The sequence below is a fragment of the Ranitomeya imitator genome, chromosome 4 (genome assembly GCF_032444005.1).
Source record: "Ranitomeya imitator isolate aRanImi1 chromosome 4, aRanImi1.pri, whole genome shotgun sequence".
In the NCBI taxonomy this organism is placed as follows: domain Eukaryota; kingdom Metazoa; phylum Chordata; class Amphibia; order Anura; family Dendrobatidae; genus Ranitomeya; species Ranitomeya imitator.
Window position 1 is genome coordinate 577043410 of NC_091285.1, and position 14618 is coordinate 577058027.

A 14618-nucleotide genomic window follows, 5' to 3' on the forward strand; every position below is an offset into this window, starting at 1 on the left:
CGGTCTCCCATTCGGTATCGGCCGCAGTGGGCTCTGCTCAGCGGAGACGTCGCTCCCAGCGTCTCGCTGGGGCTGATTCGGTGCATAGGGTCACTACTGCCTTTTCTGGCTTTCCTATGGTACCCTGCACTGATCTGCGGCGAGCGAGCCTCTCTGGGACTAAGTCCTTGTTTACTCACACTGAGCATGCCCAGGGCAGGGTCTCCCATTGGAGGTCGAGGGCCACATGTTCGGTCACATGCTCAGGTGCTGCAGTACATTCCATTGGTCCTTCTGGAAGGTCCTGAAAGGGCAAAACATGCTCAGGTACTGCAGCACTTTCCATTGGTCCTTCTGGAAGGTCCTGAAAGGGCAAAAACTTCAGTAGCAGCTTCTTGTGCTGCAACTATATAAACTGCGCATGACCGCACGGCCATGCGCTAGTATCATCTTATGCTTTGCACCAATGTGGTCATGTGTTTGAATGTGTTCAGGGACCCGGCTGAAATAAGCCCCTAGAATGCTGGCACCTCCGGCGAGGAGATTGTGTTTAAGTGTGTTCAGGGACCCGGCTGAAATAAGCCCCTAGAATGCTGGCATCTCCGGCGAGGAGTCTTGTATGCATGCATGACCACTCACTGCTCACATCTGGGTAGTTGGCCTGTGCCTCTGTGAAAGTCTAACAGGGCACAGAGCTTTCCTCTCGCGGTTACTCTGTGAAGCTAACAGAGCTGGTATATACCGCCATATAGAGCCGCCATTATTTAGCAGCAGGTGCTTTCCTGCACGGTGGATCCCGGGTTGCGAATGCACCAATTCCACCTTCCTTTGCCTGAGAGATACTCTGGGGACAGTAAGTCCTGTAGGGGTTTCGTGAACCAATGTGGTATACACCTCGAGCTTCTGGCTGCACGTTTCCCTACTGAGCGGGCAAAGGTGGGATTCATAATCTCTCTCCTGTCGGACAGAGCGTTGGAGTGGGCTACGCCGCTGTGGGAGCGCAATGATCATGTGGTGCGGAGTGTTCCTAGGTTTCTGGACACTCTGAAACAGGTCTTTTTAGGACCTCAAGTCACCCATGATACAGCGCTCCAACTGCTGGCTTTGACTCAGGGTTCAACCATGGTCAGCCATTTTGCTGTTCACTTCCGGACATTAGCGTCTGAGTTGGAATGGCCAGATAAAACCCTCATTCCCGTATTTTGGAGGGGGCTGGCTGACCATGTGAAGGACGCTTTGGCCACAAGGGAGATTCCCGCCACACTGGAGGAGCTCATAGCCGTATCTACTCGTATTGACCTCCGTTTTAACGAGCGGAGGTTGGAGCGAGCCCAGTGTAGGCAGAGGTTTCGGCTGGCTCCCACCTTCGCCAAACCTTTGGAATCTCCAGTCCAGGCATCCGAGTCACATGAGGCCTTAGAGGTGACACGAGCGGGATCCAAGTCTCAGTCTGCCCGTGCACATAAGGTCCGTCATGTTTGCCAGCAGTCAGGACACCTTGCCTCCAAGGGTCCTCAGCGGTCGGGGAAACGTCAGCGTCTAGTGGCAGTTGGAGGAGGTACACTAGACACGGCGATGTTTGCCTCAAAGTTGTCCTTCAAGGGGACAATTACCATAGGCCCATCCACTCTTATGGTCGAGCTATGCGTGGATTCTGGGGCAGAGGGTAACTTTATGTCTTCCGCTTTTGCCCAGCGTCACGCAATACCCTTGGTGATGCTCGCCAAGCCGGTAACCGTTCGAGTGGTAAATGGGTCAACACTACCTTCACAGATTACCCACCAAACCATTCCTTTCACGCTATCTGTGTCTCCATCACATCAGGAGATAATCTCCCTATTAGTCATTCCTAAGGGAATTGATGAGGTCCTGTTGGGGATACCATGGCTTCGCTACCATTCTCCTCATATTGAGTGGTCCTCTGGGAGAATTTTGGGTTGGAGTAAATCTTGCGAGGGTAGATGTCTGAGGGAGTGCGTTCAGGTTGCTACTACACAGGTACCCGCAGATCTTTCCTCTCTCCCCAAGCACTATTGGCCCTATGCAGACGTGTTCTCCAAAAGAGCTGCGGAGACCCTTCCGCCTCACCGCCCTTATGACTGTCCTATTGACCTCTTGCCTGGTGCTGAGCCTCCCCGGGGTCGAGTCTATCCGTTATCTCTCCCAGAGACGGAGGCAATGTCCCAGTACATCCAGGAGAATCTGGCAAGAGGATTCATTAGGAAGTCAGTGTCACCGGCAGGGGCAGGGTTCTTCTTCGTACAGAAGAAGACTGGAGACTTACGTCCATGCATAGACTACAGGGGTCTTAACGCCATCACCGTTAAGAACAAGTACCCACTACCCCTCATATCTGAGCTGTTTGATAGGCTACGGGGAGCGAGGGTATTTACAAAGTTAGATCTGCGGGGTGCTTACAACCTGATTCGCATCCGTGAGGGGGATGAATGGAAGACGGCTTTTAACACCAGGGATGGGCACTATGAATATCTGGTGATGCCCTTCGGGCTCTGTAATGCCCCAGCCGTTTTCCAAGACTTTGTGAACGACATCTTCCGGGATATGCTCACCACCTCGGTCGTAGTCTATCTGGATGATATTCTCATCTTCTCTCCAGATATTGACTCCCATCGGAGAGATGTTTGCAAAGTCTTCGACCTCTTACGGGCAAACTCCCTCTACGCCAAGTTGGAGAAGTGTGTGTTTGAGCAGGAGTCCTTGCCTTTCCTTGGTTACATCATCTCTGCCCAGGGTTTGGCTATGGATCCTGCCAAGCTACAGGCTGTAATGGACTGGCAGGAACCCCATTCTTTTAAAGCGGTGCAGCGCTTTATGGGGTTCATTAATTATTATCGCCAGTTCATTCCACACTTCTCAACTTTGGTAGCTCCCTTGGTTGCCCTCACCAAGAAGGGAGCAAATCCCAAGTTGTGGTCAGAGGAGGTCTCCAAAGCCTTTCTCTCGATCAAGTCACACTTCGCTAGCGCTCCCATCCTACATCGCCCCGATGTTGATAAGCCATTTATCTTGGAGGTGGATGCCTCATCCATTGGTGCTGGAGCAGTCCTTTTCCAAAAGGATGCTCAAGGTCGGAAGCATCCTTGCTTCTTCTTCTCCAAGACCTTCACACCAGCGGAGAGGAATTATTCCATCGGGGACAGGGAGTTGCTGGCCATGAAGTTGGCTTTTTCGGAGTGGAGACATCTCTTGGAGGGAGCTCGCTTTCCCTTCCAAGTCTTCACTGACCACAAGAACTTGGTGTATCTGCAAACGGCCCAGCGGCTGAATTCTCGCCAGGCTAGATGGTCCCTGTTCTTCTCCCGGTTCCATTTTACTCTCCATTTCCTCTCCGGGGAGAAGAACGTTCGTGCTGACACTCTCTCCCGCTCCGTGGTGTCATCGGAGGAGGAGGAGGAGGAGCCTCGGCTTATTGTCCCTTCTGAGAGCCTGAGAACTGTAGCTCCGGTTTCGCTAGAGTCTGTGCCCCCGGGCAAGACTTTCGTACCAGCTAACTTGCGACCGGAGGTTCTCTCTTGGGCTCACTCCTCCAGAGTGGGTGAGCATTTTGGGACCAAGAGGACATCTGAGCTTCTGGCGAGAACATACTGGTGGCCGCATATGGCCCGAGATGTCAAGGACTATATTCAGGCATGCGTTTCTTGCGCCCAGAATCGGTCTCCTCGGCAACGGCCTGCTGGGTTGCTTTACCCTCTACCGGTGGCAGACAGGCCCTGGGAGATGGTCGGGATGGACTTTGTGGTGGGTCTACCCAAGTCGCGTGGCTGCTCCATTATTTGGGTTGTCACCGACCATTTCTCCAAGATGGTGCATTTGGTGCCGCTTCCTCGGTTACCCTCAGCACGGGCCTTGGCGGTGTTGTTCATTAAACACGTTTTCCGTTTGCATGGTATGCCTGATAAGACTGTCAGCGATCGGGGTCCCCAGTTCGCATCTCGGTTTTGGAGAGAGCTCTGCCGTTTACTCAGCATAGAGTTAAACCTCTCCTCTGCATACCATCCCGAGACGAATGGGTTGGTGGAGAGAACCAACCAGACTCTGGTGACATATTTGCGACATTTCGTCTCTGCTAGGCAGGATGACTGGGCATCTTTGCTACCTTGGGCGGAATTTGCCCTGAACAACGCCGTAGCCGATTCCACTGGTCAAACTCCTTTTCTCCTTAATTACGGCCAGCATCCGTGTGTCCCTGTGCCCATGCCCGTGTCATCCACCGATTCTAGGGTGGCAGACTGGGCGGTGGAGGCACGTGACATCTGGGACCGCACACAGGATGCCATCCGGGCCTCCAAGGAGAGAATGAGGGTTTCGGCTGATACACACCGGCGCCCCGCTCCGGTCTTTGCTCCTGGCGACTTAGTGTGGCTCTCCGCCCGTAACATCAGGCTGCGATTTGAGTCCACTAAGTTTGCTCCTCGCTACATTGGCCCGTTTAAGGTTCTGGAACAGGTCAACCCTGTGGTCTACCGTTTGGCTATTCCTCCACGCCTTGGTATCACCGATACTTTCCACGTTTCTCTCTTAAAGCCCGTTCATTTGTCCCGGTTTTCCGAGTCATCTGCTGGGACATCGGGTTCATCCACGGATGAGTTTGAGGTGAATGCTATTGTGGGGTGCAAGGTGGTACGTGGCAAGAAATTTTATCTGGTGGACTGGAAGGGTCACAGCCCAGAGGATAGAACCTGGGAGCCTGTGGAGCACATTCGGGCTCCGCTGCTTATCGCAGCTTTTGAGCGTAGTGAGGCTCAAGGAGGGGGGGCCCTAGGAGGGGGGGGTAATGTTAGGAGTCGAGTTTCCTCTGCTGCACAGGGTGAATCTCGATCCATGTCTGCTGCGGTCTCCCATTCGGTATCGGCCGCAGTGGGCTCTGCTCAGCGGTGACGTCGCTCCCAGCGTCTCGCTGGGGCTGATTCGGTGCATAGGGTCACTACTGCCTTTTCTGGCTTTCCTATGGTACCCTGCACTGATCTGCGGTGAGCGAGCCTCTCTGGGACTAAGTCCTTGTTTACTCACACTGAGCATGCCCAGGGCAGGGTCTCCCATTGGAGGTCGAGGGCCACATGTTCGGTCACATGCTCAGGTGCTGCAGTACATTCCATTGGTCCTTCTGGAAGGTCCTGAAAGGGCAAAACATGCTCAGGTACTGCAGCACTCTCCATTGGTCCTTCTGGAAGGTCCTGAAAGGGCAAAAACTTCAGTAGCAGCTTCCTGTGCTGCAACTATATAAAATGCGCATGACCGAACGGCCATGCGCTAGTATCATCTTATGCTTTATGCTTTGCGCCAATGTGGTCATGTGTTTGAATGTGTTCAGGGACCCGGCTGAAATAAGTCCCTAGAATGCTGGCACCTCCGGCGAGGAGATTGTGTTTAAGTGTGTTCAGGGACCCGGCTGAAATAAGCCCCTAGAATGCTGGCATATCCGGCGAGGAGTTTTGTATGCATGCATGACCACTCACTGCTCACATCTGGGTAGTTGGCCTGTGCCTCTGTGAAAGTCTAACAGGGCACAGAGCTTTCCTCTCGCGGTTACTCTGTGAAGCTAACAGAGCTGGTATATACCGCCATATAGAGCCGCCATTATTTAGCAGCAGGTGCTTTCCTGCACGGTGGATCCCGGGTTGCGAACGCACCAATTCCATTTAATAAATTATATATTTGGTGCGTTCCGCTAACCCTAACAGCTGGACCGCAGAGTGAAGGCAAAAGGGCCAACAAGTGCTAAGAATCTATGGGAACTCCTTCAAGTTTGTTGGAAGACCATTTCCCGTGACTACCTCTTGAAGCTCATCAAGAGAATGCCAAGAGTGTGCAAAGCAGTCATCAAAGCAAAAGGTGGCTATTTTGAAGTACCTAGAATATAAGACATATTTTCAGTTGTTTCATACTTTTTTGTTAAGTATATAATTCCACATGTGTTTATTCATAGTTTTGATACCTTCAGTGTGAATTTACAATTTTCATAGTCATGAAGATACAGAAAAATCTTTAAATGAGGTGTGTCCAAACTTTTGGTCTGTACTGTATATAAAATTTGACAAGCCAGGAGAATTGAAATTTCAAAACATTTCATCATCTCTAGTGAGAGGGTTATCCTATTTCCTAAGTTTGTAGGGAACGGGTTAATACACTATACTTTAAAAAAAATTTATTGTAAGGGCATGTTGTAGTTTTGGAGAATGCTGGGATAACTACACAAACTACACCTTTTTTTATATTTTTAACATCTGATGAAATATTTGGTTATTATATCCATGAATACATTTTATAAAAAAAAACATTAGAGTAGGATTCTTGGCATATGTATGAAGCCATTGTAATAAATGTGCAAACACTGAAGAAACTGTGTCGGACGGCATTACCTTCTCTGCACATACAAGACCCGTCCACTGGGGAGCAGGCAGCACCATTCTTGCAGTTACACATTGACAAGCAGTCAGTTCCAAATGTTCCAGCAGAACACAGCAAAGAACAGTCCTGTCCCTGAAATGACAACACAAGAAGTGTAATTAGGGTGAGTGGTCAAGAATCTATATTAGAAGCACACGGCACTGCAATTCATACAGGATGAGCGAAAGGATCCTTATGTGGTGGCAGTAATTTGTCATGTAATGTATAGTAGGTCCATGCTCTTCTCTGTACAATAATGTGTTTTAGCAAAAATGCCACAAAACAGTTGTCTCCTGGAGATCATTAAATGTGAGTAGAATAAAAGAAGATACATTTCAGACCTCGGTTTAAAGTTCAAGGCCATTAATCACACAGTGCAGTCATCAGTAATGGAGAAGGAGTCTTGTAGGAATTACTGCAGACTTAGGCATCCGACTGAATTAACTCCCATACTTAAATATTGTAATACCCTTGTATTTTCAGCAAATCCTTCTTTTCCTCCTACTGGCACATTGCCATTTCTCTCAGCCATCATGAATGTAGTCTTGTGGCATGGTAACTTTACTTATTTGACTAGTTTACCCTTTGGGAAATAAATTTATAGGTCATTTTTCAATGCACAGTTTGGGTTCTAATTGGGGAACGACTGTCTTCGAACATGGAGAACACTGTACTTCTTTACTAGATGACAATCAAAAGCTGAGAAACTGTCCCCAATTATTCCGGCAGACGCAATAATTAACATTTTGAACCAGATTAGGAGTGTGACCTAACGGAGGAAGATGCTGAAGAGACACAAATATCCTCCGGTCAGCGAATTCACAAAGACCCAAAGAATACGCTGGATCAGAGCTTCTGGCCTTAGAGGAGGATGTCCCCTTGAGCACAATTCCAGCTCTTTCTTCAGATTGTCCCAAATATCTACTCTGAAAATCCAATGACTTCTACCGCCACTGAATTTTTCAACTCCTGGTTATATGAACTATAGAAACTACGAGCTTCAGGGACCAAGCAATGTTTTACAGTCAAGTGTTTGTCATTTAGGAAATACCTTTGGTTATTGTCCAAGTATGACTGCAAATACATGTATATATTAATATGTCCACCTATGCATAAATATAACATCACAGAACACAAGTATCACCTATATAACACCAACAGGTTCAGCAACATTGTACAAGTCATAAACTCATACATCATATTGAAATTTTCTAATGAATAAAGGGTTATTGATCTGCTGAGGGTCATGGTCTATTGTATTTTCTTTGTTGGGATGATCTGGTCACACTGGATTTATTGGTATAGTGAAGAGTGCATAGGTTAAAAACATTAATATTTTTTACTTTAAAGTCTGTTTTTCATGGGTGTATGGAAATTCAGTGGTTCAAAGAAGCAATATATTGAGCTTCCCTTTGAATAGCCTGAATATTTTTCATTGGCTGGGAACAAGGTGGAAGATAAGGCTGTTAGAGTAATAACAGCTCTGCTGTACATCTTTTCGTAGTGGGGCATGGAGGTAGCAGTAACTATAGGCATTGTCTGAGATAAATCATGGAAACTGTGATCCATTACAGTTGTAATCCCACTAACATAAAATCATGGCAGAATGAAAACAACTGTTCTGCACAGAACTATAGCAGATAATGTAAATATTAATATAGAGCTCTAGTGGCATGCCTAAGTGAGCATTCCGACCCATACTGGTACTTTTATCTACTGTTCGTATGCTAAGAAAGTAATTTTAATCCACCTTCAGAATTTACTGGAATTGTAAAAAAAGTGACCAATGACTGCACTATATACTTCACAGAGATCCTACTGACAGCTTTCAATAATTGAGCAGCTAGTGATGACACAGACTGAAGACCATTTACACCAAGGGATACCAAGAAACAAGAATACATTTAGAAACAGAGGGATATTATGTGTAAAGTCTCATTCAGATGGCAGTGAAACATGTTCCGTGTGCGGACCGTGATGTATGGACCGGCTGCAGGTCTCACCAATCCAAACTCAACAGCTTCATGTATGCTTTTGAGGCTATCAAGTTTGGGTCAGAAAAGCTACAGCCAGTCCATGCATCACGATGTGTAATAGGACGATGTTTTAAGGATATCTGATTGAGGTTTAATAGTTGAGACTAAGGATGAGTGGACCCAGGAAAGTTCAGGTTCTGGTACCCGTCCCAAACTTTGTTCTAAAGGTCGGTTCGCGTACCAGAACTGTACCTGAAGTTGAACCAGAACTCCTTTGAAAACAATAGGACCTGAACTTTTGAGTTGGAAAGTTCTCTCTCATCCCCAGACCTTCGAACATTGCAACGGACTTCCAGGAGAAGTCTGTGTTCGGTGTTTAGCACCGAACTTTTAAGTTCGGTTTCGCTCATCTTTAGTTGAGACAAGTAAACTTTTAGGCTACAGTGTCTTAAAATGCACAATATGTATCACAATGGCTTATGTAGGCTGAGAAATTTGGTGCAACTCTGCACTGCACAAGTCTAACTTGGTTGACTTACTTTAAAAATGCTTTTTAAGCTATAAATCTGGAGCCTACCATTGATACATTTGGTATATTTAACAAACACATAGAGTTGCACAAACTGTCTAAAGCTCTTAGGCCACGCACACACATTGAGTATTTGGCAAGTTATCTCAGTATTTGTAAGCCAAAACCATGAGTGGAATGGTCAGAGGAAAAGTATAATAGAAACACGGGCACCAATTTAGAATTTTTTGCCCACTCCTGCTTTTGGCAAATATTGAGGTATAAAACTGATCAAATACTCAACATCTGCAGGTGGCCTTATTACCCTTAATAAAGTGACACATAGTACTTACAGCAAAATTTTTGCTCAATTTGAGCAGAATTCTGGAGTACTTTAATTTAGTAAATCTCCCTGAATCTACAAATTGGATCTATCTATTTTAACAATTGTGAGGCATTCGTTAAAATGCTCATTTGCCGATTATCGACGTGTCGCAACATGCCAGCAAACACCCAACGAATGAGTAAAACACTCACTTGTCAGCTGATTGGACCACTCATGGCGGCATTAAAATCCTTGTTATCAGCAGCACATGGAGAGGTGGTGCCAATAACGCTGATATCTTGTGTGCACAGAACCATCAAATTAATTATCATTCTATGAGAATAGAATTATGATTGGTCGAAATAAATAGTCTATTAAATACCCACCAATCAGCTTGGTTCTTTAATGGCAGCTGTCGACAGATGTAAATGCACCTTAAAGTGGACCTGCAACAGGGCAAAAGTGGCCCGATTATGCTCTTATTTTATCACTGGCACTCAGTTGAGTATTCAAGTTTTTTTTTAACAAATCTGACATATGGTTCCTTTTTATTTCGTGCTAATGTTTATGGTTTTACTAAGTGGGTGTGGCTCACACTATTCCTTGGGGGCATGTTGTGCTAATATTTATGGTTTTACCAAGTGGGTGTGGCTCACATTATTCCTTGGGGGCATGTTGTGCTAATGTTTATGGTTTTACCAAGTGGGTGAGGCTCACAGTATTCCTTGGGGGCATGTTGTGCTACTGTTTATGGTTTTCTAAGTGGGTGTGGCCCACAGTATTCCTCGGGGACATGTCTTACTAATGTTTATGGTTTTACAAGTGGGTGTGGCTCACAGTATTCCTTGGGGACATGTCTTACTAATGTTTATGGTTTTACAAGTGGGTGTGACTCACAGTATTCCTTGGGGGCATGTCTTACTAATGTTTATGGTTTAACCAAGTGGGTGTGGCTCACAGTATTCCTTGGGGGCATGTCATGCTAATGTTTATGGTTTTACCTAGTGGGTGTGTCTCACAGTATTCCTTGGGGGCATGTCGTGCTAATGTTTATGGTTTTACTAAGTGGGTGTGGCTTACAGTATTCCTTGAGGCATGTCTTCAAGCTGTTCTGCATTGTTATGATTCCATGATAAAGACCATAAAATTTGCAGTAAGTAAAAAGGCCCATATTTATGGATACATATGGCGAATTAAAAAAAAAGAAACAAAAAATAGAATACTCACAGGACCAGGGGGAACAAAATGAGAACAAAAACTAGCCACTTTTGACCTGGCGACGAGTCCTCTAAGACTACTGTATATTCTCTAGCTCTCCATACCGCAGCCTGTATAGAAATTCTTGAAATACAAATGCTTATGTGTGCATTATTAAAATGTGTTTCTTCATTAGTCCATTATATTAATCATATGGGAAAGTTATTGCGCCTTTCATCCGGAGCTATGTTGATAGTCTCCCTCTAGTGTAATGCAGACTTGTGATTCTCTCCTTACACTACTCTAATCTCCTCTCTAATGAGGTGTGTGAGCTCTCAGGGTTGAGGCTAATTACTCCCAAGGAGATTATTATCAAGCCAAGGAAGTGGGCAGTTTAGTATCCATAAGGATTCTGTACAGGCTGTGCCATGTACCTGGAAGGGCAAGAAGAGCAGCAAGTTCATACAAAACTACCTTCCAGAGGTGCAAGGGCGAAGAGACAATCAGACAGACTACACAATCTTGGCAAACTGTTATACAGTAGCCATTTAGTTGCTTCAAGTACTAGCTACCAATTATTCCTTCTGGAATTTTTTTTGTTACAGTCACACATTGAATCAAAAGCGTCTTCACAGCACAAATCAGAGAACTGATTCTATATATAGTAGTGGCTTCATGTATCAGAGCGCCAGTCGTGGCAGGAAAGCTATCTTAGACATTGTACGAGATCCCAGATATCATGTAATAACTCCAGAACTCCCATACATTTCCTCAGCTGTAAAAAGATTAATAATCTTTCCAGTATTTCTTGCTTTCTGGTGTTTCAGCACAAGCTGAACCCCTGGAGGACATATCAGAAACGTACGTTATAAATGATTCAGCTCAGATCAGAGAGTGTTTCAGAAACGCACAATTCTGTTCTAATACTAAATCTACATCATATTGATTTTTTTTCCCCCTGTAAAAACAGATTGCTGACCCGATGGAGACATTTAGATGAGAGTGTTAACTCCTGGGTCATTATAATTACTTGCCAAGGTTGTAACATGCGCAATAGTACAAGTTTTATTTGCTTCTTTTGTCTTTTGAGTTTGACTTTGTCAGATGATGAAAATCAAAGATACAAAGCTGTCAAGTTACAATTTCAACCAAGAAACAGCTCTTGGTGCAATATGACAAGGTGGAAGTCGAAAACAGGACATATAGCATATTGTACTGCAGCGGGGTTGGTGCAGTGTGACCGACAGGCAGTGACCACAGAAAGTTCAAAAACAAAGTCTCTTTAATGTCCAACGCACTCACAAACGGAAAACAAATGGTATCGTCTGGATCGCAGCCAGGAATCAAGACAGTCCGTATCTGAGACCGTTTGCCGTGGGCAACTGCACCACTGTGTTACGCTGAGGGGTGCCAGGATTTTTGGCTACGCTTGGCTCTGTGTTACTTCACACAGGCTGAGCCTTGCAGAGCGACCTGCTCTGCAGTTTGCAAACCAAGACTGACACACCCAACCCTTTGCTGCAGGTGAGCCACTTGTAAGACTCGGCCTGGAGGGAGCAAACTGCCCCACTGCCATCCTGCAGTTTGCTCCAAAAATAAAAGTCCATGCCAGGTTTTTTTAAAGGGAATCTGTCACCTCATTTTTCGCATATAATCTGCGGCCACCGTCATTAGGGACTTATCTACATGCTGTAGATAAGCCCCGATGTAACCTAAAAGATAAGAACAACAAGTTAGATTATACTCACCCAGGGGCCGTCCCGCTGCGGGCCGGGTCTGATGGGCGTCGCAGGTCCGGGTCCAGCGCCTCCCATCCTCATACGATGTCGTTATCCTCCTTGCTTCCTGACGCGGCTCCGGTGCAGGCGTACTGATTTGCCCTGTTGAGGGAAGAGCAAAGTACTGCAATGCGCAGGCGCTGGGCCTCTATGAGCTTTCCCGGAACTGTGCACTGCAGCACTTCGATCTGCCTTCAACAGGGCAGAGAATTGCGCCTGTGCATGAGCCGCGACAGAAGCAAGGAAGAGGATGTCATCGCATGAAGATGGGAGGCACCGGACCCAGACCTGTGACGCCCATCGAACCTGGACCGCACGCATTTATGATCTAATTCATTAGCACACTTGCTGTTAATATTGCCATATGGGACCATATAGCACTTTTTGCACTTTGTGTTCTGCTTCATGTGATTGCACAGTTTCTTGTTGCAGTACATTATTGGATCATATAGCACTTTTTGCACTTTGTATTTGTAGCTTCATTTTGATTGCACAGCTTTTTGTTGCAGTATATGTGTTTTAAGTTTGGGCTAAACCCCAATTATGTTCATTTTATTCATCTGTTTCATTTAATATCCACGAACTGTATACTTGTGTATCTTTTTGTGCAGTTAAAATGGTGGACTATGGATGTGTAAATTATGCTGAAAAGCTAGTCTGAAGGCCCCTTGGTCTTGGCGTGCAGATCTCAATCAGCTGTAGAGGGTCCATGACATATATTGATTGTATATAGGTCCCATGGGAGCTGGATGAGATCATTTTCTATAGACTAATACACGCTATTGGTATATTAGGATGCCAATTGGTATAATAACCTACTTTTTTGTGATTTATAAGTACTATCCCTTCATCTCATTTATTGGCTTATTGTTTTCCCACCTATAGCATACTAGAGAATTATCAGGGCTATAGTTTGGGATAGCCATCGTGGAGTGGGGGCGCCAAAAACATATTTCTAATAGGGTGCCAACCCCCCCAGTTAGGAAGGGACAGCAGAAAAGACTAGGGTTTGTAGGTTATTGATTGACCATTTATTCTATTGTTGTTTAGTTTTGCACTGGGAGGGTATTTTTAATACTTTTTTTCATTAAATATATTTTTCAGGGATTATATGATACACACACATGTGGTACGTGCTCCAATACCCGATTCAGCTTTTATATAAGTAATTTTTTTATTCAATAATACTAATAAAATTCTATTTTAAAAAATATATATCTACCTTATTGGTCTTTATTGCACCTTTTTATTTAATGATCTCTATATACTGCTCTTTGTCTTTATTGGTGTTCATTCACATATACAGTATACCTATTGTGCTGTTGATGTATACATAAAGTTTTTTGCAATTTAGCACACTTGTTGTGGGTTCTACGTGTTCATGGGAAGGACATACTAGCGTAGTATATACCGGTTTATGGTTTCTTGAGTGTGTCTTATTTAAGGTTGCACACGTTTGACGGTGTGCAACATACATGTTTTCGGCTTTTGCTTTCTGTAACAACTCTGCTGGCATCACGTCATGGCCTCACATCTCTCACACTATCTTACCCACTGCTCCAGGTCATGATGTTTCTGTTTCATGCCAGCTCCATGTTCTGTGTCTCTGCTCTCTGCATGCCTCATGGCTATGTGTATAGGGGGCCGGTGCCTGAACTCTCTGGTTCTTATAGGAATCAGGTGCATCTGTCTAATCAGTTCCTGACCAATTATCAAGAGGCCTCCAGTATATAGTGCAGCTCCACCCTGTGGTCTGGGCCTGTGCAATGTGTTAGCTCAGTTTGTTTCTTGCTTCTGAGTTTGCCAGGTCCTGCTCTGAGTTACTCCCTCTCTGGAGGCTTTTCTCTGTGCTATTGCCTTAATCTTGTAGTCCGCCCTCCAGGAGGCAGAATATCCTGGTCCCTGTGTCTTTGTCCCTGTGTCTTGTTCCATTGCCTTGTCTGTACTTAGTCTTATCTCGGTCTCCTTGTCTGTGGCTTCCTTCCCTGCTGTGTCTTTCCTTGTGTTCTCAGTCTGCTTACACTCCGCACTCTTGCGGCTCTGCCTGCTCTGTATCTTGGTAGCTTTACCGCTGCTCCGCACTCCTGCGGTTCTGCTCTGTTCTACTCTGCTCCGCTCCCGTTGCTGCAGAAACCTCTTGCTGCAGTTCCTCTCTGCAATTCTTGCGGTTCCACTCTGCTTAGCTTCTGCAGTATCTCTTGCTGCAGCTTCTCTCCACATTCTTTGTGGCTCTGCTCAGCTGTTGTTGCTACGCTATCTCTTGCTGCTTTTCCACTCCTATCTGCAGTCTTGCACTCCTCTCCTGTGTGAACAGGTCCCTACCTGTTCCTTCATATTTCATATCTGTTCCTGCACCTCCAGTGTGAACAGGTCCCTACCTGTTCCTCCAAACTATAGATCTGTACCTGCACCTCCAGTGTGAACAGGTCCCTACCTGTTCCTCCAAA

At 45.7% G+C, this 14618-nt stretch overlaps 1 protein-coding gene across 11 annotated transcripts in view; it reads right to left on the minus strand.

Moving 5' to 3' along the window:
- MEGF11 (multiple EGF like domains 11) overlaps positions 1-14618 on the minus strand; it is a 739878-nt gene that overhangs the window by 121192 nt on the left and 604068 nt on the right. For all 11 annotated transcript variants that reach the window (XM_069766385.1, XM_069766388.1, XM_069766379.1 and 8 more), the window contains exon 11: positions 6360-6480. In XM_069766385.1, the coding sequence (XP_069622486.1) occupies positions 6360-6480 (121 nt within the window). The remainder of the gene's footprint in view (positions 1-6359; positions 6481-14618) is intronic.